The 24,729-nt window shown below is 39.0% G+C and overlaps 2 protein-coding genes across 4 annotated transcripts in view; both read left to right on the plus strand.

Annotated features, from left to right (window-relative positions):
* Positions 1 to 597: 597 nt before the first annotated feature.
* On the plus strand, positions 598 to 9,922 carry LOC117413871 (E3 ubiquitin-protein ligase TRAIP-like). Of its 3 annotated transcripts, XM_058999580.1 has the most exons (17): positions 598 to 845; positions 1,166 to 1,254; positions 1,613 to 1,720; positions 1,973 to 2,030; positions 2,682 to 2,768; positions 2,930 to 2,969; positions 3,334 to 3,461; positions 3,696 to 3,790; positions 4,736 to 4,849; positions 5,143 to 5,230; positions 5,472 to 5,561; positions 5,828 to 5,916; positions 6,106 to 6,261; positions 6,548 to 6,590; positions 6,778 to 6,900; positions 7,893 to 7,943; positions 8,681 to 9,922. In XM_058999580.1, exons 3-17 carry the CDS (start codon positions 1,623 to 1,625, stop codon positions 8,798 to 8,800), a joined length of 1,380 nt encoding a protein of 459 aa, XP_058855563.1. In that variant the 5' UTR covers positions 598 to 845; positions 1,166 to 1,254; positions 1,613 to 1,622; the 3' UTR covers positions 8,801 to 9,922. The 3 variants fall into 3 exon arrangements, with proteins under 3 accessions (XP_058855563.1, XP_034762168.2, XP_058855564.1); XM_034906277.2 differs by lacking the exon at positions 1,166 to 1,254; XM_058999581.1 differs by lacking the exons at positions 1,166 to 1,254; positions 6,106 to 6,261.
* A 434-nt stretch (positions 9,923 to 10,356) lies between these two features.
* LOC117414101 (ubiquitin-like modifier-activating enzyme 1) overlaps positions 10,357 to 24,729 on the plus strand; it is a 71,496-nt gene continuing 57,123 nt past the window's right edge. Inside the window, exons 1-16 of the mRNA XM_034906162.2 lie at positions 10,357 to 10,660; positions 11,404 to 11,452; positions 12,387 to 12,555; positions 12,962 to 13,096; positions 13,715 to 13,821; positions 14,288 to 14,378; positions 14,593 to 14,725; positions 15,157 to 15,254; positions 15,447 to 15,593; positions 16,134 to 16,310; positions 16,806 to 16,916; positions 17,295 to 17,375; positions 18,894 to 19,049; positions 20,724 to 20,889; positions 21,463 to 21,659; positions 23,083 to 23,147. Of these exons, the coding sequence (XP_034762053.2) occupies positions 11,406 to 11,452; positions 12,387 to 12,555; positions 12,962 to 13,096; positions 13,715 to 13,821; positions 14,288 to 14,378; positions 14,593 to 14,725; positions 15,157 to 15,254; positions 15,447 to 15,593; positions 16,134 to 16,310; positions 16,806 to 16,916; positions 17,295 to 17,375; positions 18,894 to 19,049; positions 20,724 to 20,889; positions 21,463 to 21,659; positions 23,083 to 23,147 (1,880 nt within the window). The 5' untranslated portion in view covers positions 10,357 to 10,660; positions 11,404 to 11,405. The remainder of the gene's footprint in view (positions 10,661 to 11,403; positions 11,453 to 12,386; positions 12,556 to 12,961; positions 13,097 to 13,714; positions 13,822 to 14,287; positions 14,379 to 14,592; positions 14,726 to 15,156; positions 15,255 to 15,446; positions 15,594 to 16,133; positions 16,311 to 16,805; positions 16,917 to 17,294; positions 17,376 to 18,893; positions 19,050 to 20,723; positions 20,890 to 21,462; positions 21,660 to 23,082; positions 23,148 to 24,729) is intronic.

A 24,729-nucleotide genomic window follows, 5' to 3' on the forward strand; every position in this document is an offset into this window, starting at 1 on the left:
CAAATCTCATTGAAAGTAATTTGAAAATGTTGGTCAATATATGAATGGCAAATTCAACAGCTGGCAGTCAACAAAATGCTCCAAAATTAAATACAGAACACTAAAAGTGAGTTCCACCAATGCCAATACAATATAGCTACGTCCATTTAAAAAAAAAGCTATGCAAAATGATAATGTTCAATAACAGCATATTAGTTTATCCAAAAATGCATGTGCAAGGTGCCTTGAGCAGTTATTTCAAAATATAAGTACGAAAGGATGCTTGGAAATATTTCACAAAAATAGTTTGACATTATATGGTTACTCAATATAATATTAAATTACTGTCGTTAATAATCATATGTTTACATGCATACAATGTATTAATGTCCTATTTTGTAAATATGCTTTCTTTTGTAAATGTGCTGGTCCAGCAGCTGTAATCTAGGCAGCCTGGTATTGTTTTAATTCTTATTTGAGGGTGTTTCTGCCTCACACGTGTCATCGCATTGAGTAACCAACCAATAGAGAGCCAGAGCGCCAGAGAGCCAGCCTACAGCGGAAATGTGTAACGTGTTTGGCATAAATTTGAACTGAGCGCGGGCACAAGAAAAAAAAAAAAAAACAGAGCGGAAGTAAGCTCTACGCATTAAACGTAAAGCCACCGAGTTGAACAGAGACACTAAATCGGTTATGTAAAGCGAAATACGTATATGTTTCTGAGAATGATATATACTGCAGGCCAATGTGTAGGCGGTTTTAAGCAGTGTAGTCCCAGTTTGTAATTCGTTGGAGATGAATTTATATATTTTTTAAGGTTTATTTATTTAATTCCGTTTTCATTTATGTCCAAGGAATACAAATCTGTAAGTATGTCGGCATTTCGTTGTGTTTACGTTTTGGTTTGTTTATGTTTTCTCCTGTTGTGTTTGGTCTATAAAGTCAGAAAAAAATGTAACTGAAAAAAAGAAATATAAAAATAAAACGCTGTTTACGTCTCACGCAATATTTGTGTTGCAGAATTCCGTAAGAACCCCATAGTATTTAAATAATGCAGCATGGCACGTTTCAATGCGCTGTGTATGACCTTTGCATATTCAATTTACAACAATAATCTAGAATCTCTATTAGTACAGTACATTCAAGTAGGCTATATTCTCTTAGGCGTCTGGTTTTCTTGTTTTAGGCAACAGTCAGTGGGCCTATTGAAAAAAAATGGAATAAACAAACACAAACAGCAGAGTAACCGTATGGAATATCTAAGAAGACTCTTTGGTAGGAAGACCATTCTGCAGTATAACGTCATTAATCCAGGATGTTAGAAGTATACATCAAGTTACAATTAGACGATTTTAGTGTTTTGCTCCTAACTTTACGTATTACTAGATTTGAGAAGCTTATACACCTGGCACGCTGATGCTACCAAAGTCAAGCATGCGCCTATAAAAGGATTATGGATACATTATTGTATACAGTAATGTAGTTTCTGCATTTTAGTTTAAATAACTTAAATGAATAACAATAGTGAAACAGTTAATGTCATACATATATATATAAATCAGTCTCATTTTGTACTTTCAGTACATTACATCATCACTTCTATATAAAATATATATTTTTGTTTTTTCCATAGGCTGTGAAGAATGCCGATTCGTGCATACTGCACCATCTGCTCAGATTATTTCGATAACTCGAAAGATGTGGCTGCTATACACTGCGGGCACACCTTTCATTATGAATGGTGAGTGAGACACATCTGGTGTACACAAGAAAAGCAAGCCAAGTTATAATTGTTTTTCTATAGGAACTTTATATTGAAAGTGTTTCCACAAGCTTTTTGTTTATTGCACATAATCTGAGACAGCCACACACTTTGTTTCACTTTTTCTATGTAAAATATTGGTACATCTTCATATCTCCATGCAGGATGTTAATGTTTTTTTGTGAAATGTTGATTTAATATATTCTTTATAATCTTCATATTTGTTTGCAGTCTTCTTCAGTGGTTCCAGACAGCTCCCTCCAAAACCTGTCCACAGTGCAGGAAACAGGTACTGTAATATCCCACAGATTTTCCTTGCACCTTTTTAATATTTGATATAACCATTTTAGTTTCACTTATCTAGTTGTTATATTTTAACTTTCTTTTGCAGCAGTTCTTATTTGTGTCTCAGGGGCAATGTGCTAATTCTTGACCACTCAATTAGGTTACATATATTCACAAACATGGTCCAAACTGCAACACAAGTCTGACTTCTATCTCTGCAATAAGAGCAGAATGTGCCTTTTTATTTTTCAAATTGTGTAATTCACCAAGTAGTACTGTCATTTCAACAACAAAACTAATCTAAATTATAAATAGAAAACAATGCACGTTGTCAGCACTGCCATTTAAAGGCTATTCAATAAAATAATTGAGTATTCTCCTTGTGGCACAGTCATGGTGTATATTACTTGATACTGTACAAAAACTGTTATCGTAACCTAATTTGAAGATGGCATTACCAACCCCAAATGCTGTGCAATATTGACTCTATTCATCCTCTGTTAAAACCATTTTTTATACAAAAAATGTTGTTAGACTGTTGACTGTTAGTCAGGAAGCATCCAGTTCAATGTTGTCAAAGATGAAGTTAGCGTATAGTCCCGTGTTGGTATGAAACCTGTTACAAGAGTCTTCTGTTCCCCTCCCTGCCCATCAGGTCAGCCCTAGACACATCATAAGCAAGCTGTTCTTTGATCAAGTATTGGAAGAGGGGGCCCCCACTCTGGACCCAGAGAGCCTACAGGTGTGACTTCTTCAAATTTGAGTCGGGTGACAAGACTACACATTTTAACTGTCTGAATTGTCAGCGGATCGAATTATGTTGGTGTAGTAATATATTTTCCACTCTGGCGTATGTTAAAATAAAAAGTAATTGGTCACACTAATTCTTCAAATATGTTTCAGAATGAATTGGACAGGATCCGGGTGCTGCTCAGCACAAAAGGTAGGCAGAGCCTTTTTTTTTAAAAAAAAATGACCACGTCTTAGAGACTGGGTGCAGTCAAAATGTGATTATATTGTGGTTATAAGTAACTATTGAACCATAGACACAAATAACATGGAAATTCTTAACCAATACAAATTAAGGTAATTGTGTTCTGTGTCATGAAAGTAGGACTTGGTATAGTACTGTAGTTTGGATCACACTAGTTTTTTTATTTTGTTGTATTATTGTCCCCCAGCAATAGTCTGGGATGTATGGAGGCATTATGTCATACTTGTATTTTTATCTGGAGAACAGGTCATCCAGAAATGATGAACCTGTGGACATTCATGAGCCAGGTATTAATATAGGTCTTGGTTTGCAGAGTCAGAGTGGAGGGAAAGCCAGAAGATTATTGACTCCCTGCGAGAGACTGTTAATCAGCGCAACACCACCTTGGAGTCCCTGAAAAGGAGTCTAGAGGAGAAGGAAATGTTGTGCTCCGCCCTTAGGGTAAAGGGGATGGGGTTTTCATGTTTTCCCATATGATTGTCTGGTTAATTATAATTTGATTGTCTTTTCCAAACTTCTAAATGAACATGTTATCCTTGTTCAAGGAATGTAGCAACAGGAGGCTAAGTGTAAGAGCCTCTTCCACCTTTCAAGAACATTGGGATAATAAGCAGTTTTTTTTTTTTTTATGCGAGTGAAAAAAGGCATCTGAAACGCTTTTCCTCCACCCCTTAGAAACAGATGAAGTACCTGGAGAACCAGCAGAATGAGACCAAGTCTGCAAAAGAGGAAACACGACGCCTGAGGACCAAGATGAAGACATTTGAGAGGTACACTCACTCCTTCACTCATGTCTAAAGTACTTTAAAGGTATAACACTTTTTAGTGATGTGTGTATATATAAATCCTGTTACTTAATCAGGCCACACAGCATCATGTGAATTAGGCTTACAGCATTCACAATAACTACTGTTGTAGAAGATTTGTGAGCCTTGGTGATCTCATTAACACACGTTTACAAATGTACTGAAAAATAAGCTATTTATTCCGCTATTCACTTTCTTTTTTTTTTTTTTTTTTTTTTTTTTTAAATTTAGTCGTCGCCAATTATTTTACCCCGATTTTCACCCCAATTTAGCATGCCCAATTATCTGTATCCCCGGCTCACCGCTCACAACCCCCGCACCGACTCGGGAAACGGAGGCTGGAACACGCGTCCTCCGAAACGTGCTCCTGCCAAGCCGTCATTTTTCGCACTGCAGATCCACAGCAATGCCACCAGACCTATAGTGCCGGAGGACAACACAGATCTGGCGGCTCCGCTGCAGAGCCACAGGCGCCCTATCGGCCACAGGGGTCGCTGATGCGCGGTGAGCCGTGGATTCCCCTGCCGACCTAAGCCCTCCCTACCCGGGCAGCGCTCAGCCAATTGTGCGCCACCCCCTAGGAACTCCCGGTCATGGTCAGCTGTGACATAGCCTGGATTCGAACCTGCGATCTCCAGGCTATAGGGCACATCCTGCACTCCGCGCGGAGCGACTTTACTGGATGCGCCACTCGGGAGCCCTCCACTATTCATTTTCAAAGTACACGTTGACACAAAGATATCGTTTTTAGTTTCAGTAAGCACTGGCAGTGCAATATCTTCCTCAGGGCTTTCTATACTACCTAAAAATATACAGAAGACACAAGACTCATCTTCATGAAATAAGTATTGTTTGCATTACTTTTCAGCCCATGCCAACCAGAGTGTTTGTGTCTCGTTTCCCCCACAGTCTTGACCTACTTCTCCAGGGCCAGCGTGGGGAGGTGGAGGCCATGATCCGGGATATGGGAGTGGGCCAGAGTGCTGTCGAGCAGCTCTCCATCTACTGCGTCTCTCTCAAGAAGTAAAAGCTACACCAGATTTGCATTCCAGCTGTAATAAATAGTGATATTAAATGACTTGCTAATGTTTCCAATTATATTTTACTTCTCTTATTGAGCTTATATGTTTTATTTATTAATTATTCCTATGGGGTGACATTTATTTGTGATATGTTAACTGCAATCTGGTTCTATTTTATTTATTTGTTTACATTATCTTTAGTATGAACATTCATTTTAATGCATAACTTATTATTGGTTAATAATGGCTGTAAGAAATTCTGAGAAGTTTATTTTTTAATCCTCTCGTGACCAGAGAATACGAAAACCTGAAAACGAACCACAGAACCTCAAATGAGATGACTGAAAAACTCAAGAGAGAACTGTTTTCATCAAACAGCAAGGTAAACCAACTAAAGGGGCAAATTCCTTGGTTAGGATAAGACTACGAGTACTGTTGTAGCATATGATCTGTGTGAGAAATGTTCTTATTGCCTAGATTTAAAAATGTGAAGGTGCCACCTAGTCATACATAGGAATATGATTTCTCTGGTTCTCACTAATAGTGGTAGCAGCACCATCACACAACAACTTTTCAATAACAAACACATGGTCAATGACCTGCACTACATGCTTACTCTGCAGTTAGATAAGGCTGTATTGGAGCTGAATCGAACAAAAGACGACTTGAAAGCAGCCCAGCAGGAACTGGTGAATGCTGACAAACAAATCACGGTGAGAGTTTCTTTATAATTCATGTTCTACAATGCATACACAATATATCCCAATGAAGGGGACTTGAAGAATTAACAATTTGCAACTTCAAAAGGCTTGCATAAATTGAAATATTTTCCATGGATATTTATTTCAAAACCATTATTTCACTTGTGAACTGTAAATGTATTTTAAGGTACTAACTCTGGTCGGTTGAGCCATTAAAGGCTATATTTTGGAAGGACTTGTCATATTTTAATTAAAGGATGCATATGTGTTTGTCTCAGAGTTTGAAGAAGAAAGTGGAGTTCCTGCAGAAGACTCTGAGCACACCGTCTCGTACCAATGAAGCCATCAGCCGGCTGGTCTTTGAGAGGTCAGTGATTGCAATACGGAGAAATAGCCAGTGGCGAGACAGGATACAAATGGTGAAATGCATCAGATTAAGTTGAACAGCAAATCTTAACATCTTTTTATGGCTTTCTGGAATTGGAGCATTAAAGACAATGGGTAATTCCACAGTTGAGGGAACCTTGTACATTTCATATGTGTGGTTTCTTGACAGTCCAGCACCCGTCCAGTTGAAACAGCCCTGCCTGCGACAACCAATGAACAGCGAGGACATTGATCTTAACATGACCTTCGACATCTCCACCCCAGAGGACCTAAACAAGAAACCTGTCGCCGCCCCCTCCAAAAAGATCAGACTGGAGGCCACGCAGTAAGGAGCAATTCTTGGCTGTATAGCATTTTGCATTAACAGCTGTGCCAAAATTTTCCACAAGTGCATGTAATTAATAATGATCAAAATTCATATTCGAAACCTCCTTTTTATTAGCCTGCTATCTCAATTTGTTTGCTAACAAATGTCTGCTAATTGTACAATATACTATATGCTACAATTCAACAGTTTCACTTTTCTTTTGTTGCTGAAATGTGTATTTTGTTTTCCATGTGCACATTGCAGTGGTATAAATAATACATCACCTTTTGTCTTTTATTCTTAGATCTGCCTCAAGCCAGCCTGCTAAGTACTCCATAGAAAACAAGGTAAAAATAAATAAATAAATGGCTTGAAATGAACCCCAGGCTTAACTAATACAAGATATTGCAGTGAGTGTGTCAACTGAATGAGTTCAGGCAGCTGATCTGGGCTCTGAAAGATGTATGAAGTGGATAATTTCCTGCCTGGGTTTACTTCATTTTTCTCATATCCTGCTACTGTTCTTTTCTTTAGAGCGCCAAAGGCAAAGAAGCAGAGGAGGATATTGTTCTTGCTCCCTTCTTAAGCAACTCTCTGCTCTTCAGAAAGAACACTTTTGGAAGTCTGCTTGATCCACAGAGAGGCAAAGGGGGCGCTGTAAGTGGGTTCCGATGTACAGTCCACACTGCTGCCTAGCATTCTAACCACAGACTTACTCAAACTCACTATTTAACACACTTCTTTTTTTAGACAAATTTTCCAACTAATAAGCTTCTCAAATCTTCCACACAGCAGCCCAGCACTCCAGATTTAAAATACATTTTCCACGTACCATAGCAAAAGTGTAATCTAACAGGATCCACTACAAGCCCCAAGCAGCTATTATAATGAATGTTTTTACCCACTAATGAGATTATCTTAATACATTTTAATGAAAACAATGATGGAACATGGAAAATACATTTCTTCTTAATGTTGGATCATTTGTATTATAAAATCAAATTTGATTAACTTGAAACAAGGCTGTCTTCAGTAGAATTAAATTAATTGTGTAAAACCTGGAGTTTTATTATTGGACATTTCAAATGGCAACATTTACAGTTTACTTAAATGTAAATCTCTTGCGATCTTTTAGTTTGGGGGCCCATGTCAGTACAACCAATTCAATGAATACCTTAAGTTTAAAAACTAATAATTATTATTATTTTATTATTATTATTATTATTATTTATTATTATTATTATTATTTGAATATAGTGTTACATATAATGGCTTTGATTAAGTTTTGGAAATGAATGAATATTCCAATACTTATCTGAATTTTAAATGGTTATTCAATAGCATGTCCTTCCTGCCACTAAAATTAAATAAACAGTTAATTTTAATCTCATTATTTTGTGATAATGGCTTTAAATTTGGTAGTTATTAAAATGCACTTGTATAAATCTAGAACTAGAATCTTCCAACCAATTTATCCATCCAAACCAAGTCTAGAAGTCTTGTATTTTCTTCCATTGTACAGCAAGTTTCACAGTGTTTTCAGGGTTGTATTTGGCAGCTTTAAGAGACATTTAAGCAAAGGATATTAAGAATGACAAGTATTACTGAAAAAAACTAACCTTTTCATTTTTTTAAAATTCCTCTTCTAGATAAGAACTGGTTTTGATGGACTTGGAGGAAGAACGAAGTTCATACAACCTGTATCCTAATCAATAAATGAGCTAGAATGGCTCTGCAAAGCTTGTAGCATATAACGTGGTTAATTGCTGCTACTTTCCCTTTCACCATTAATGGTGCAAACTACACTATGCAGATTAGTAACTTTTAGTTTAGTGGAAGCTCCCTGTGGGGTAATAAAATGTGATAAATTATTAAACTCAAACGGCTTTATTATATTATTTTTGAGCAGTGCCCTAAATGCAGGAATAAATCACTTGCCTTAACATGTAATGTACTATCAGAAACACTGTATATACAGCATGTTATTTAATAGTGATATAAAACATGTATTTTGGCTCAAAGTACCTACATGTTTGAAGTGTCCCCCCCCCCCCCCCTTGATTTCTCAACTTTGTTGCTTGTGCCACCTGGTGGTCAAACTTTCATTGGTTCACTTGGAAGTAGGAATTGTGGTTTCCTTTTTAAATGTTCTAAAGCAGGGGTGGCCTATCACGGTCCTGGAGGGCTATTCCACTCCAGGTTTAAAAGGTAAAATGAGATCATTAACTACTGTAGGGTCTGGAGGTGTAATTGGAGTGGAATAGCCCTCCAGGACCATGATTGGCTGCCTCTGGTCTGAAGGGCAAGTCTAGTCACCTGCACACACCAATTTAGTATTTGTATCTAAGCATTATTTGATAGTCGGGTATCTTTTGAAGGTTGTTTGGTTTTTTTTTTTTTAACCACTCGGTTTTCTTTCCTTAACATGATTCCTCAGTCTCCTCTCGCAGATATCTCTCCACCAGTACGGAAGGTTAAGCGTAAGAAAGTAACAAGGCCACTAAATGGGATGCTTTCCACCAACCTGCAAAAACTAGATGGCTTTCTGCAGCTCTGACTGCTGGTGGCCAAGAAATCATCACTGAGGAAAAGCTGCTGTATCTCCTAACCTGCACTTCTTTCCAAATCTACTAGTGGGTCAAGTATGAATTGGACAATTTAAAGACAGACAGGCTTGTGCTCACCAGATAAAGTAACAGTGCTTGGATGTATAGAGGTGTTAATACACTTTATTTAAGGTTCCTTCCAGTAGGTCTTGTGTTCTTGCATCATGAAAAATGGCAAGATGAAAAGATTGAAACTGCTAGGTTTGAGCACCATCTCCAAGCTTATTTCAGTGCACTGTATTCATTCTGAAACCACAGTTTAAACTGTTCCGTGTTAGGATCAAACTGATGTGAAGGTGATAGTAAAGAAAGGGAACCGTCGACTTCAGGTTTGCACTCGTGGGTTAATTCTCAGTTGGTATTTTTATACTTGTTTTGTATGTTGAATTTGTGGTATGTATGTGTTTCAGAAATTAACAAAGTGTAGGTGTATAAAGTGTATAGATTATTCCATTCATGTTACCATATGTTTCTGCCATATGAAAACATTGTATGAATTATTTGTGTATATATAGAAAGTGTTTGTCTTTTAAATTTGCCCACAAATAAATAGTTGCATTTTGTTACATTTCAATTAAAGGTCATGCCTATTTTTGTATATTTATTTTTTAAATTTGTGTTAAAACACAAACTTTAAAATACTTTCAAGCTGTATTTTCGTGTTTGTTTAGAATAATATAAAATTAACATCACAGCCTTGTTCAGTAATAAAGAAAGCTTGTACAACAGTTTAAATGGCTGCAACCGAATATCTGGCTTGTAGCATTTTTATTGAACCAGCATATGGGGCTTAAAACAAGGGATCAAATCTGTGATCTACACATGCAGAGGGTTATTTAATTACCTGGATGTCAGTTTGTGCCCGAATGGAACCCAATACTTCAATATGACGTGTGGCATATTTACTGGTGATGTAAAAACGTCCAGGTGTGAATGGGAGCTTTGTTTCGAATCCAATGTGTACTCTTTGTCCATGGCACTGTTGCTACTGGGTGGTGGTTTTACTTTTTTGTGTTTTAGTGCAACCGTGTTTATGATCAGTGAAACAATAAAGGCAATACCGTTCAACTGTTTTTTTGTTTGTTGTTTGTTTGTTTTTAAATCGAGTACTGTCCTGTGTTCTCATATTTTAAATACACAAATTGAAACATGCATCGGTCAAACTAAATAATGTGTACAAAGCTTACCCAAGTCAGAAAACAATATTAATGTTAAATGGTCATGATTTTTTAAAAAGGAAGTACAAGAAAGCAAGCATCTTAGCCTTTGACTGCAGTGCTAACATCTATACGTGAGGCAATGATCTTATTTCACAGCTGATTACAATTAATTAATTAGCCAAACTCAATATACTGCAACTGACGGTTTTATTGTTAGGAACACAAAATATTGTAGCGGGTTAGGTAATGCTGTGGTGTACTGAAAGTTACACAAGAAAAGGAAGCATCTGTAATTTTGACGGGAATGTATGTTTGTGGAACGGGTTAAGAAGAAAACAAAATACTGTATATATATTTTACATTTATTCAGCAACTGGGAGTCAACGGCCAGTGTACAATCTGTTCTAGATGTGCTGCAGTTTACCTGTTATTTCGACACTGCACCGACTCTTAAGGAAATAAATATACTGTACATTACTGGAATCAAGTACAAGGTCACGTACGCCTCTGTGCGGAGAAACGAAACTGAAACTGCTTGATAGTCGCGGTGCAAAAAGTGTTTATTTTTGCATCTCTCATTCACTCCTCTGGAGAATAACCATCTCATTCAAAGCACATACGATACAGAGAATAACCAGACTACACAAACAGGTGAGTGTTTAAAATAGAAGTGCCCGTCTGTAACGTGCTCAATGAAAAAAAGCGAGCTATGTCCGTGGGAGTAATCGGGTTTGGTGACCCGGTTAAGAGCTGGGGGGGGGAGCTACGAGAATGACATGTAGCTTGCTGTTATATGTGTCTGTTTATCTGGTACCAAATGAAACATTAATTTTCACTTAGGTAAAACACAACTGCAGCGTGCCCAAGAACTGTACTGTACTGTACTGTAAACCTCTTAAGCAGTGTTTCTGTGTTTAGGTTTGTGTGTGTGTGTATATGTATATATATATATATATATATATATATATATATATATATATATATATATATATATCACACACATGAAAGTGTTATGTTTGAGTGCTGTGTCATTAAATACTTGAAGTATGTAATATAAGGGATTGAACAATCTATAAAAATGCAGCACATACTTTCTGTCACATGACTGGTTGTCACCTGCCATGTATTGTGTATTAAATAAAACCTGCATGTCCCCTAAGCAAGTTGGTAAAATAATCTGATATGAGAGACAGAAATCATTGAGGAATGGTTACTTATACTTCAGAACAGTTGAAACACCTTGTAGACTTCAAATCATTGTCCTGTACTAGCCCTGTATAATGTTTCTATTTCTTTGTCCATCCTATATAAATGACTATATATTTAAACCACCCATGCCTTTCACACTGCTCTAACATTGTATATGCATTCCTGTAAACTGTATCCTTTTTCAGAGATGGCAGACAACACTGACATTGATGAAAGTCTTTACTCTCGGCAACTGTAAGTATAATTAAAATAATATTAATGACGTGTTTTCAGAGACCCTGGTTAGCACTGTTTTACCTAGGGTAACATTGGGTACCTCAGGATTAGTGCTTATTGGAGTCTGTTAAACCAGTTGTTGATGTTGAAAACTAACAGTGAGTGAAGTGGATGACAAAGCATTTTAATCTTGCATTATTTAGATAGTTTGAATAGGTTAAATGTGATCTTTACCAATATTTGAGAGGTTATTTTGCACCAATCTGCTTCGATCCTCACACCTAAGCCTTAAAGTAGTTTATTTATTTACTAGCTATTTATTTATGTATTAAAGAAATAGCCCTTGAGAACTGCTGTCATCCTTGTATGATATCCTGCCATTCTATCTTGAGAACTGCTGTCATCCTTGTATGATATCCTGCCATTCTATCTTGAGAACTGCTGTCGTCCTTGTATGATATCCCACCATTCTATCTTGAGAACTGCTGTCGTCCTTGTGTGATATCCTGCCATTCTATCTTGAGAACTGCTGTCGTCCTTGTATGATATCCCACCATTCTATCTTGAGAACTGCTGTCGTCCTTGTATGATATCCCACCATTCTATCTTGAGAACTGCTGTCGTCCTTGTATGATATCCTGCCATTCTATCTTGAGAACTGCTGTCGTCCTTGTATGATATCTTGCCATTCGATCTTGAGAACTGCTGTCGTCATTGTATGATATCCTGCCATTCTATCTTGCCAACTAAAGGCCTCAATAACAATTTGATATGCAGTTTAATACTTAGAATGAATGTGATATTCTTCTACCAATATTCAGTGTTTTAGTTTAGCAGTGGCTCTCCACCCAATTCTGGGTTTTTGGACTACCCTGGTTTGCTGTATATTATTTAATTGATCATACCTACATCCTTATTCACTTAATAATTGCGTCCTGTGTATCGCACACAGGTACGTGCTGGGCCATGAAGCGATGCGCCGCATGAAAGAGGCAGATGTGCTTGTCTCTGGAATGAGGGGATTGGGAGTTGAGATCGCCAAAAACATCATCCTGGCGGGAGTGAAATCAGTCACTGTCCACGACGAAGGCCAGACCCAGTGGGGAGACCTTTCCTCCCAGGTACCATTGCGGCCTCACAGATATAACACTGATATGACGCTCTCTGCATGTTTTACACGCTAGAGGGCGCCATCTGACTACAAACAGGGTAAATGAGGTGCAGATTGCATTATACCTTTTCAACACCAGGTGTCCTCATTCTGTTATGACCAAAGAAGACCATTGTTTTGAAATTGCATACCGTTTTCTGTAAGGTAGGGGTTCAAGCGGTCTTAAAATCAGAAGTTCTGGTGTATTCCGTCACTTTTTTACCCTTGGGAATACATGTTGATTGTAATCTATATAAACACAATAAGATGGGTATTGCTAGTCAGTTAACAGTGTTTAAATATCAGCTCATGCACACACTGGGTTTTTTGACGCAAGCCTACTGCTGCATGTGTAGAAGTCATTGCCGGTTTTTCAGTTCTTCCTGCGGGAGGGCGACGTGGGACAGAACCGGGCTGAGAGCTGTGAATCCCAGCTAGCCGAGCTCAACGTCTATGTCCCAGTGACCTCTTACACTGGGTCTCTCAGCGAGGATATCCTGTCAGCATTCCAGGTATTGAATTAAATGCACGGCTCCACCTGCCATAATGTCTATAGTAAATACAGTCCTGATAACCCGTTATTCCGAAACTGGAAGTTTCATGGAGTTTACAAATCAACACTTAACAGTACGTCTCATTACAGAACAAAAGTGGGTGAACGTAACGACAGTTACATTTCACATGTCTATGGATTCATTGAGTGTGCATTTGCACAGTAATTTGCAGTTTACTCTCATGCTCATCCTATGTATTTCCCTTGTTTCACCAAGGTTAGCCATATTGTTGCACAAGACTTTACCCCATTCATCTGTGATTTGCCATGCCTTTCAACAGTATGCCACAGTACACTTATTTAAGGGATTACAAGAACGTAATGGAAAATGGCAATACTGTATGATCTAGCTATTCATGCGTGGTAATGTATATTGGAAATAAGGTTAGACATGAACATCCTGCTCATCTGAAGCAGAACAGCAAGGGCTGCAATCAGAAAGTTGAGACGCCCAAACTAATTTTACCTGTGACCTCCCACAGTTAAGGGTGGTTTCATTAACCCAATGCACCACCAAACCGCCAGAACCGCAGAAAAGCACCTACTGCAGATAAAGTAACTCCCTTGTATGTCACAGGTGGTGGTCCTGACGAATACCTCTCTAGAGGAGCAGCTTCGGATTGGAAGTTTTTGTCACTCCAGGGATATTAAATTCATTGTGGCGGACACCAAAGGCTTGTGTGGGTAAGCTCTTTGGGTAATATTCAACAGATTAGTTAAGGCAAATCTAGTAGTCAGCCAGCAATGAGGAAATTATAAATACAGCTTACTGTTTAAGAAACAACCAACACTTTGAACTGCTGCTACTGCTAAAAAAAAAACAAAAACACATTCTTCTTGCCTTTGAAGGTACCTTCATCAACAGTGTTTCCTGTAAAAATGCTGCACTGTGCTGTTTATAATCTCATCTTGTTGAAACCAGTTGTTGAGGAGAAAGGTTTCCATATCAGCATGTAAACTGGCATATAGAAGTCATGGCAGTGAAATGATATTTAGATGTCAGCAGTACCTGACACAAATGCAAAGGCTTGGTCTGTGTTTCGATGAATTTGTGAGGTTTAGGTGACACACTGCCTGGGGATGATGTTAGAATGCATGCCTTGTTAAACCCATCGTTCCATGGATTCTATTGCCTTGTGCTTCATTGCAGCCAGCTTTTCTGTGACTTTGGAGACAAGTTTCAGGTGACTGATCCAGATGGGGAGCAGCCACTTTCAGCTATGGTAGTTCACATCTCCAAGGTAGGGCCATGTTGCCTTCAGAAAGTGTTTTAATTGTGCTCTTTCAAATTCATGTAAATGCATCTGCAGGGATCAAAATTTATAATAACAGATCATGACACAAAAGTGCCTGTTACACACATGAGTCTTTTTACAGAAGGAGACAGGGCTAACTGTTCACATTAACTGATAAGGGATATTTTCTGTACGCCATGTTTTTGATTGTTTCCTTCAGGGCAATCCTGGTGTGGTGACCTGTTCGGATGAGGAGAGACATGGTTTACAGGATGGAGATCACGTCACCTTTTCTGAAATCCACGGCATGACGGAACTCAATAAACACGAACCCATTGAGATCAGGTTCCTTGGTAGGCTGATACTACTTTTTCTCATGCTACAGTTGGATAATAAAAACTCGACAGTTTCAAAATAATATTACCATCATACACAAGGGTTATACAAAAACTATTGGCCAGTTTTTCACAGATTTTAACACAATTTGCCCCAGAAATACTGATTACACCAAGAAATCCATGACGGTAGATACATTTAAGTAAATATTGTTTAGTTGTTTTTTGCCCAATTCAATAGTGCCCCTGATAATAATCTGTCACCCATATTGTTTAATAAACTGAGATATGAACATAAGAAGAATAGATTGAGTTCCCTCATCTTCATAACTCATACTTTTAGCCCTGGGATTAGTCTATTTGCTCTTTGCTTTCCTCTCTCCAATGCCCTGTATTTTAAGATACACTGACAGGAAACTATAACCTGTACCTTCTTTGGGTTTCTGCAGATGCCTACACGTTCAGTATATGTGACACCTCAGGATTTTCAGAGTATAAGAAGGGAGGGATCGTCACAGAGGTCAAAATGCCAAAGACACTCACCTTTGTAAGTACTACTCTGATAATGCAGGTCAAAACTACAATACAAATTGTAGTTATCGTTTTTTGTAAAAGAGTGGGGGTGGGGCAGCATTGAATACTGAGGTCAAATCATCACTACACTGTCAAGTATAATGGCATTAGTTAAAACCGCAGTTCAGGTTGGCCTGACATTTTCTTACCTTTCTTTGTTGAACAGAAACCCCTGAAAGACTCCTTAAATTACCCTGAGATGAATGTGACAGATTTCAGTAAGATTGAACGTCACTGCACTTTCCACATCGCGTTCCAGGCTCTACATCGCTTCGTTAAGGAGACCGGACGATTGCCTAAACCCAGAGGACAGGTACAGGTCACAGGACATTGAAGCCTGTTACTATACATGCACAATATTCAAATGGTACAAAATTTGCTAGCGTATAGGTTTTGAGTTTAGAAAACTAGAGGGTACAATAGGAGGCTGTGTGGTCCAGTGGTTAAAGAAAGGGGCTTGTAACCAGGAGGTCCCCGGTTCAAATCCCACCTCAGCCACTGACTCATTGTGTGACCCTGAGCAAGTCACTTAACCTCCTTGTGCTCCGTCTTTCGGGTGAGACGTAATTGTAAGTGACTTTGCAGCTGATGCATAGTTCACACACCCTAGTCTCTGTAAGTCGCCTTGGATAAAGGCGTCTGCTAAATAAACTAATAATAATAATAATAATAATAATGACTACGGCCTACTAATCAAACCAAATCTACAAATAGATACAAACATTGTGAAAGTACAAAAGTTTCAAATCCAATTTGGATTTTATGATTCAGTGTATGGATGAAGCTTAATGGAAAAACGGGTGTCTTTCAAACCCCTCCATCTGTAGTGAGTTCTCTCTCTCTCTTCATGAAGGCTGATGCAGAGAAGCTGGTTGCCATGGCGAGGACCCTGAACCAGGAAGCCCCATCCACCTTGCAACGAGAACAGTTAGACGAGAGCGCAGTGCGCAAACTGGCGCTGGGCGCGGCCGGAGACCTGAGTCCCATCAATGCCTTTATTGGAGGAGTGGCAGCCCAGGAGGTCATGAAGGTAAGACCAGTGCAGCATGGCCTGCGAGCGACAGCATTTCAGCAATGCAATAAGCAGGCCTACCCCACTGTACTACCTGCCAAACGCTCTGAATTTTGAGCAGTGGGCGGATAGCTGTTATGGATGTGCAGATATATGGTTACTAACACAGTCCATGTTTTGATAGTTTCCACTGTCAGATTTAGATAGCATAATTGTATTTACAATATAATCAAGGGAATCTCAAGTGATTGTACTGTTGTACTTGGAGCAGTGAAACCCTCCATTTATAATATATACTACTATGTAGGATACAGTGGGTATAGCGATGAATTTAGTGCCTCTGAAAGGGACTCTGTCAGTCTGAATATCCACATGTACAATACAGCACCAGGAAAAGTTTGGCGCTTGTGAAAGGTGAGTGCTGACTGGCATGATACTGAACTCAGAAGGGAGTACCTGTTGCTTGATATTGCTGTGACTGAGCCTGGTTTCACTGGGTGTCTCTCTGCACAGGCCTGCAGTGGGAAGTTCACCCCCTTGAAGCAGTGGCTGTACTTTGACGCTCTGGAGTGCCTTCCTGAGGAGAATGAAGAGCTGGCTCTGACAGAGGAGACCTGCGCACCAGTGAGTCTGTTTGACTGCCTACAGTGTAATAGTGGGCAGCTGTGAATTATTGTATTTTTTTTTACATTTTATTTCTTATGGAACATATATAGATTTTACACCAGCAGGATATTTACACTTCCTTCTTCCAATGAGTGTATCAATTCCTATTGTCAAATTCCATGTTCTGGCAAAAAGGACTCACTCTGGTGGACCCTGTGTGTGTGTGTCACAGGAAGTAATGTTGTAACAGGAAGAGCAAACACTTAAAGAACCTTTTAGTATTAGTAGTACTGAATTTGGGCCCATACACGATAACCCTCTACCTCCAGTCTTGTTACAAGTGTATTTGAGAATGGTTCTTAGTTCTGCATTAATGGCTGTCTGTGTTTCTTACAGAGAGGTTGTCGCTATGATGGACAGATCGCAGTGTTTGGCTCTGCTTTTCAAGAGAAGCTGGCTGGGCTGAAGTACTTCATGGTAGGTGCACTTCCAACAAGCTACTACAAGAGGGCTCTCTTTACAAATAAATGTCTGTTTTGTGACAGAAGCTGTGCAGTTATCTTTGTTGATTTGGTTACCCAGTTGACACATACAGGAAACCATTCTGATTCAGCTGGCATTTCCTGTTAGTTTGTCAAACGGGTCACTCCGTGGGAAGCGTCTTGTTGGCTTGGCCGTTCTTGTGAAAGTGGGTGTGGGGGGTGGGGGGTGGGGGGTTCCTTGTGATTCATTGGTGCAGTAGTGTTACACACTGGGCCTGACTTGTTGAACATTTCCTCCATTTACCACTTTTTCTAAAAGAGCAAACTAGCAGCTAATGATAGAAAACTAGTAAGAAACAACTTTAGGTGCCCAATAAAAGCCTGTAACAGTAGACAAAGCAATACAGCTATGTTTGCCTATTTCAATTTGTGTAGAAATATACTTTGTTACACATACTTTAAGGAATGTTCATTATTGAAAACATTTTGGAAAACGAGAATGAGACAGTCATTCCTTCACACTTTGCATAGTGGGTGGTGTTTGCATCAAATCACTAAAACTCATTTTGGAAGGAAGATGAAAGCAAGCCTACTCTTGATATGACCAGGAAAGGCCCTGATGATCTATGTGTTCTTAATCTGTTCTGTAGCATGAGACCAAGGTCAAGTGATTTGGTTGACATGAGCTTTTGAAGTGCCCCACCCCATTAGTATATTCTTTTTTTTATCATGATTGATAGCAGGTGCTCAGTAGTGTGCAGATATGTGAACAGGTTAGACAAAGGCAAAGGGGTTATCTGTTGGACAGCTTGCAAAATCATGCTTTCTGTGTTCAATTTGGAGACATTACAAGGCTTAGAAGATGTTCTTTAAGCATTACCACAGTATTGAGTTTAGATACAAACTCATTACTTCCCGCCACTGTCATCTGTGCTGTTCCAATCCTGCAATATCTTTTTAAAAATTCTTGCCTTTGCTTTGATGTTTATTATTCACGTGCCCTCAGTCATCAATCAACTGTACTGTGCAATAATACCAAACATATCCCCCTGCATAAGCTTGTAGAAACTGGGCTTAACCTAGAGAACTCTTCAGCTAAACATCATATCGTTGTGTTACATCTAAAAGCCTCCCCTGAACAACCTTGCTTAGCATGTCTGGATAGTAAAGTCAAAAGCAGGTGGTTTTGTTTGTTTGCACCAATTAAGCAAGGGTATCCTTTTTTGTGTTTTCCCTTTTATAAAGTATTGAACACTTCCCACTAATTCATGTTGGTCCGCGCCTGTTAGAACCCTACCCACCCCCCACCCCCGCCCCCGCTTTTTTTGCTGGACAAAGAGAGTCCCTTTCCAGTTTGAACTCTATTTAAACCATGTTGTGCCATTATTTTTACTGAAAAAATAAAAGGGAGCTCCTTTTCAGTGTTGTGCCTTCAAAGATGGTTTCAAAATATTGAATATACTTCCTAAGCTCTTTCATACAGAAAAATAGGACACATTTGGTTCTATTTTAGGTGGGGGCTGGTGCCATTGGCTGCGAGCTACTGAAGAACTTTGCAATGATTGGTCTGGCAGCCGGAGAGGGCGGGAATATCACTGTGACAGACATGGACTCCATTGAGAAGTCTAATCTGAACCGTCAGTTCTTGTTTCGTCAAGGAGACGTTACGGTATGAAAATGGGATGAATTGTTTTTAAATGCTTCATATTTATATGTTTATATAGGATTGCTAGTAAAACCAAAAAGTGAAAGTGGACATTGTCGATATTTGTTGTGCTCAGAGGCTTCATAGGTAGTTGGCTGTATTAATACTACAGTAAACTAAGTTAGACTAGACATATTTGTTTCTTCTTGCAATGCTACAGTTCATCCATACCTTAGATCTTTAGTAATACTTGTAAAGGTTGACATTGTGAAAATGTTTTGTTATTCTGTCTCGTGGATCTTGTGAGGCTGAAGGTAGTTCATCCATAACTTCAAACAGTCATTTTAAGATTTTCAGTAATTCTAGAATATATTAGTCTCCAGAGCCCAGACCACTCAAATAGACATTGGACCTCAACTGCTCACAATCTGTCCAGGTTTACCTCCTTGAAAAAGTGGCAACCCAAAATGCGACACAAGGACAAAAAAACGTACCCCAGGTATCCGTTACCAGCCGTCATCAAATTAGGGAATATGCAACTGAATTTCAGATACATCTGCCTCCACTGCTCTCCAGACACTGACCATCTGCATGTGAAAACCATGCTCTCCTGTGCCTTCACAAGAAGTGTCAGTACAAAAGAATGAGGGATAGAAAAGGCAGTTTCTTATGAATGTATATGGTCAGAAATAGTTTTAAAGTGATTATTCTGACCTCCTAGAGCATCTATTAAAATCCTTTGCTCTAATATTGAACCCTATATAGAACCCTCTGTTTTTTTCAGTATTGTTCTTTACAGAACCTAAACAACAAAAAAAGGGATGCAGAGTAAGGAACCTTATGTTTCTCTGTAGAACTCACAGGAACACTTAAGAGTACATGATAAAATAAGACCTGCTACTTTGTAAGACAAGAGTGGTGTGATTAGGCGGTATAAGAAAAAATCCAGTTGCATTCCCCAAGCTGATAGTGTCAATCCTTGGAGAGTACCACTTAAACCAACGCAAACTTTAGAAATAGTATCACTAAATCCACAAGTATAGTCATGGAGGTAAAAAAATAAAACCGGACAGGTGCTGAAAAGATTTATTGGATTTTAATCCCTCTCATTTAGAGTTGTTTAGTTTGTTTAGTTTAAAATATCAGTTTTGTTTCCAGGTCAGTTGAGTGTCTGGTGCTGTCTCAAGCTGATTTATTAAATTAGCTTTTTATTATTGCATAGGTTGTCTCATACTAATGGAATAAAAAATGTATTGCACCCCCAGAGCAGCGACGTTTATTAATGTGTATCTCTGTGTGTGGAGCAGCAGTATCTATGTCCTCGCTCTCATTGGCTAGCAGTGGTAACATCTGCTTACAGCAGCGGAGCCATCAGTAACCCTCAGAGCTGCTTTGTGGAATAGGCAGGTTATACTCGTAGGCTAATTTTTAAATTGTCTGTAAGGGTTGTGAAATGGTAGTGTCAAAGGTTGCTGATAATAAGGGGGAGAGGGATCAACTTTTCCTTTTCATCTCAATGGGCTCTCGCATGACAAGCTGCAGTCGCCAGCCTCCCCCGAGATCCCAGTCCTGGACATCGCCCCGGGGCTAACCCAGGGAGACAAAAGGCTCATTATTAATGCCACATGTCTACCATGTGTCTAGTATCGTCATGTGTTCTAGCTCTGATTCCTTCTTCCACTGCCCATCTTGATACAGAAGTTGAAATCGGAGACTGCCGCCCTGGCCATCAGAAAGATGAACCCGTCGCTCCACATATCAGCTCATCAGAACAGGGTCGGCCCGGAGACGGAGCACATCTACGGACACGAGTTCTTCTCCGGGCTGGACGGTGTGGTCACTGCACTGGACAACGTGGAAGCCAGTGAGTGGAGATCAGAATTGACTGGGTCAACTGATTTAACTAAAATCTCAAGCTTAGTCTGGTAGCTCATTTCTACTGCCGCATAATTTGAATTAGCTAGGGGAAAAAGAAACTCCTTGCTAGTTAAATAATCAACACTCAGAACCAATGTTCACCACTGAGTTTGGGGACTGTAATGCCTTCCTTCACAGACATTAAATTGAGGCTCTGTCAGTTTTGTAGACAGCAATGATACCATGGCACTATTTCTTAGTATTCCCAGTCCAAATTCCTATACTAAATTCTGACCTGGCTGTTTTAACCTCTACAGCCTACTCTTCATTTCTCTTAATGGCATAAATGGTATAATTGACCTGTCTGGTTATGTTAAATGTCATGGATTATCCACAGATTGTGCTGTCCTGAATGGTTACTGTGTAATATTCCTCCACTGCAAGGCCCGATAATATAGAGGATGAGTGACAAAAAAGTTTAGTTGCAAAATTCCATGTAGAGAATACAGCTGGGGCACACTGTTGCTAAACCCTATGTTGTGTTGGTTGACTGTTGACATGTTTCTGTATTCCTCTTTAGGAATGTACGTTGACAGGTGCTGTGTTCGCTACCAGAAGCCCCTCCTGGACTCAGGCACTCAGGGCACCAAGGGGCACACACAGGTCATTGTGCCCTTCTTGACTGAGTCTTACGGACAGGACCAGGGAGGAACACAGAACGCCTTCCCCATGTGCACACTCAAGAACTTCCCACACTCCATCCTGCACACCCTGCAGGTAAGAGACAGTCAACTCACAAGGTAAACATAGTGGCATTAAAACAGGTCATTCTCAGCTCGCCAGCACTGTTACCACAAACACTGCAGTGATGTCTCTCTGCGTTTTGTCCTGTAGCGTCTAGGGCCCGAACGGCTGCAGTTTCCCATGCCTGTCTGAACTCAGGGCTGGTATTTGGTCTGTCAGGGCCAGGCAGGAAATGGGACCCAGCTGCTGTACAAGTGGTGACTATTGACTGGGGCTCAGGGCTGCTCTGTGTCTGCCTGAGAGTAGCAGCAGAAAGAAGGGTTTCTCTTACAAAACATTCAAGTGATTTACTACCACAGCATTACTGTTAAAGAATTCTCTGCTTTTTTCAGTTTTCCTTAAAAAAAATTCTCAGAAACATTGTTTTTAGAGCCAGTGTTTTTCACTCCTTGGAATTTATCAATGATATATATATATATATATATATATATATATATATATATATATATATATATATATATATATATATATATATATATATATATCTTCCTGTTTAATAGCTGTTAGTAATGATTTGTAATACAATGAAATAATTCAGAATTGCATGATAATAGCCTAAAGAAATGTGATGGAAATCAAATGTTACAGTGTATAAAAAAATTCAGTAGGGGGCACTCTTCCCTCTGCATCAGAGAACCAGGCTACCAAACAGGTCTTCTTATTTAAAAAATGAAGGAGTTAATTAAATACTAACCTATGGATGTTACCTTGGGTAAGGTAGTCAAGATTAATGCCAAAAGGCGTCTGTGAAACCAGCCGTTAATAGTACAAACATAGAAAAAATAACATAGCAATGTGTAAGCGTCCTTAAATGTAATTCATTAGCTGATTAAGTATTGAAACTTTAATAGGTGTTTTTCTCCTTTCACACATGTTTCTAATGGCACCATGAATGGCTTTCTGAAGTTCCCCCATTGTACTACTGTAGTTTATTTTATTTTATTTGGTCATGATTTATTCATACATGGCGGTTTTTCCTCAGAGTGATCTATCTGGGGCCCAAAATACTGTACAATGAAGTTTAAGAAGTGTTATAAGCAGTAAAGCAGATGTAGCAATTTTTAAATTAAGAGTGGACTGGCAGCTTCAGTGAAGATTACTGCACTGGAGTTGTAGACACAATAACACCTAATCGTGTGACATGACAGTTAGTACCATATACAGTAAATGACTGCTGGCAAGTCTTCCTGCAAATGGTTTGTTTAAGTTCAGTTGATAAGTGAACTCTACATTGAGGTAGCTGATTTTTTAGTACCCTAGCTCTTCAGTTATTTTGACAACTTTAAATGGGTTGTTTTCTGATTTTATTCCAGTGCCAAAGGAGGTCTATAAGAGAGAAGTTTAAAAAGAGAGACAAAGGTATTTTAAAATCGCTGTTTTTCTTGTGTTTCCTTAGTGGGCCAGAGATGAGTTTGAAGGGCTTTTCAAACAGACGTCTGAACGTGTGAACCAGTATCTGCAGTAAGTCTTTTGAATGCCCCTTTCTTTCTTCTTTTTTAATAGTGGGTTTGGGTGTTCATGAAAGGTGCTAGTTTAACCTTATAAGAGACTGAATTTCCCCTTCAATAACTAGGGATAGCACCTTTTATGCACTTCGATAAGCTGCATTGGTCTCAGTTGTGCAGTTTGAAAGAAACACATTAAAGTGATATTATTTTTATTTTGTATGGCTTGCAAACTGCGATTTATAGAACCTAGATTCAACACTGTTTCGATCAATTGAATAGAAACCTAAAGAAACTACATTAGAAGGGTATATTGTAAATCCATATTAATTAAAAAATATCTGAGAAGATTGCTGGGAGTAATTGGGCTCAAGTCAACACATTAGACACCTACGTTTTTTTTTTTTCAACCATTTTACAAAACAAATCATTTTTCTGTGCGCAGCTGCCTTCTGTAAATTCCTCTGAACCTACCCAGGTGTAACACCTCTCAATCACCAAAATATGGGACAAAGCAGCCGTGGAGTGGAGCTGATACTGCGGTCCAATGAGTGTGATCAGCCCCTCACTTACACAGGCCCTTATCCATCCCTGTGTTGTACCTGCCCTGGGATAGACAGAAAGACGTGCATCTTCGGCCAGTCACCTTTAAAACTATGGGATAGCTAAATTACTTGATTAATAAAATGCATACATATAACAAAACAAATTAATGTATGCTTAAAAACAGATGCCTAGGACTTGATCAGAACCATACTGTTAATGTCAAGCCTACAGGTTACACAGGAAATCGAATCCTCCATATGCAATAAACCTGTGGGAAGTCATTAGGTCTGTCTCATTACAGGAACATCAATTATTTTAATATCATTATAATGGGGAGCAGACCTGGGCTATACGAACAGTTGGCCGCCAACATCCAGTGAACCCCCTTGAACACGTTGTAAAACAGAGCCGTGGAGCTGGGGGGATTTAATAAAGTAGGCATCCTGTGCCACCTCTGCAGTACAGATCTTACAAGAACAGCTTAGGCATGTGTTTTGGTGCTTAATTATAAAAATGCTCAACAGTTTACGCACTGCAGTTTGAGCTCTGTCAGTATTCTGTTTCTGGCTTTAGGGTATAGATCCATTTTTTTTTATTGCAGGTTCATGTCCTATTTATTGGAGCAAATGAAAAACCAGAGAGAATATCCCATTAACTTGTTCAGTTTAATTTTGCACATCCTTAATCAGCAATAAGAAAAATACATTTGCAAAGAAATTATAAGTATTTTTTCTTTGTACTGCTGCTGAATATTTTATGGTTGTTTAAAGTTATATGATACCAGACTCCCTTCCTGTTCTGCAGATCAGCCTCACTCCCATGGTAGGGTTTACTTATATCCCCTTGCACACAGGACGTGATAACATAAGAACATAAGAAAGTTTACAAACGAGAGGAGGCCATTCGGCCCATCTTGCTCGTTTGCTTGTTAGTAGCTTATTGATCCCAGAATCTCATCAAGCAGCTTCTTGAAGGATCCCAGGGTGTCAGCTTCAACAACGTTCTAGGAATAACCAGTTAGACATTTATATTTATCTAAAATCTTCTTATTC

This window comes from Acipenser ruthenus, chromosome 25, assembly GCF_902713425.1.
Source record: "Acipenser ruthenus chromosome 25, fAciRut3.2 maternal haplotype, whole genome shotgun sequence".
Lineage (NCBI taxonomy): Eukaryota > Metazoa > Chordata > Actinopteri > Acipenseriformes > Acipenseridae > Acipenser > Acipenser ruthenus.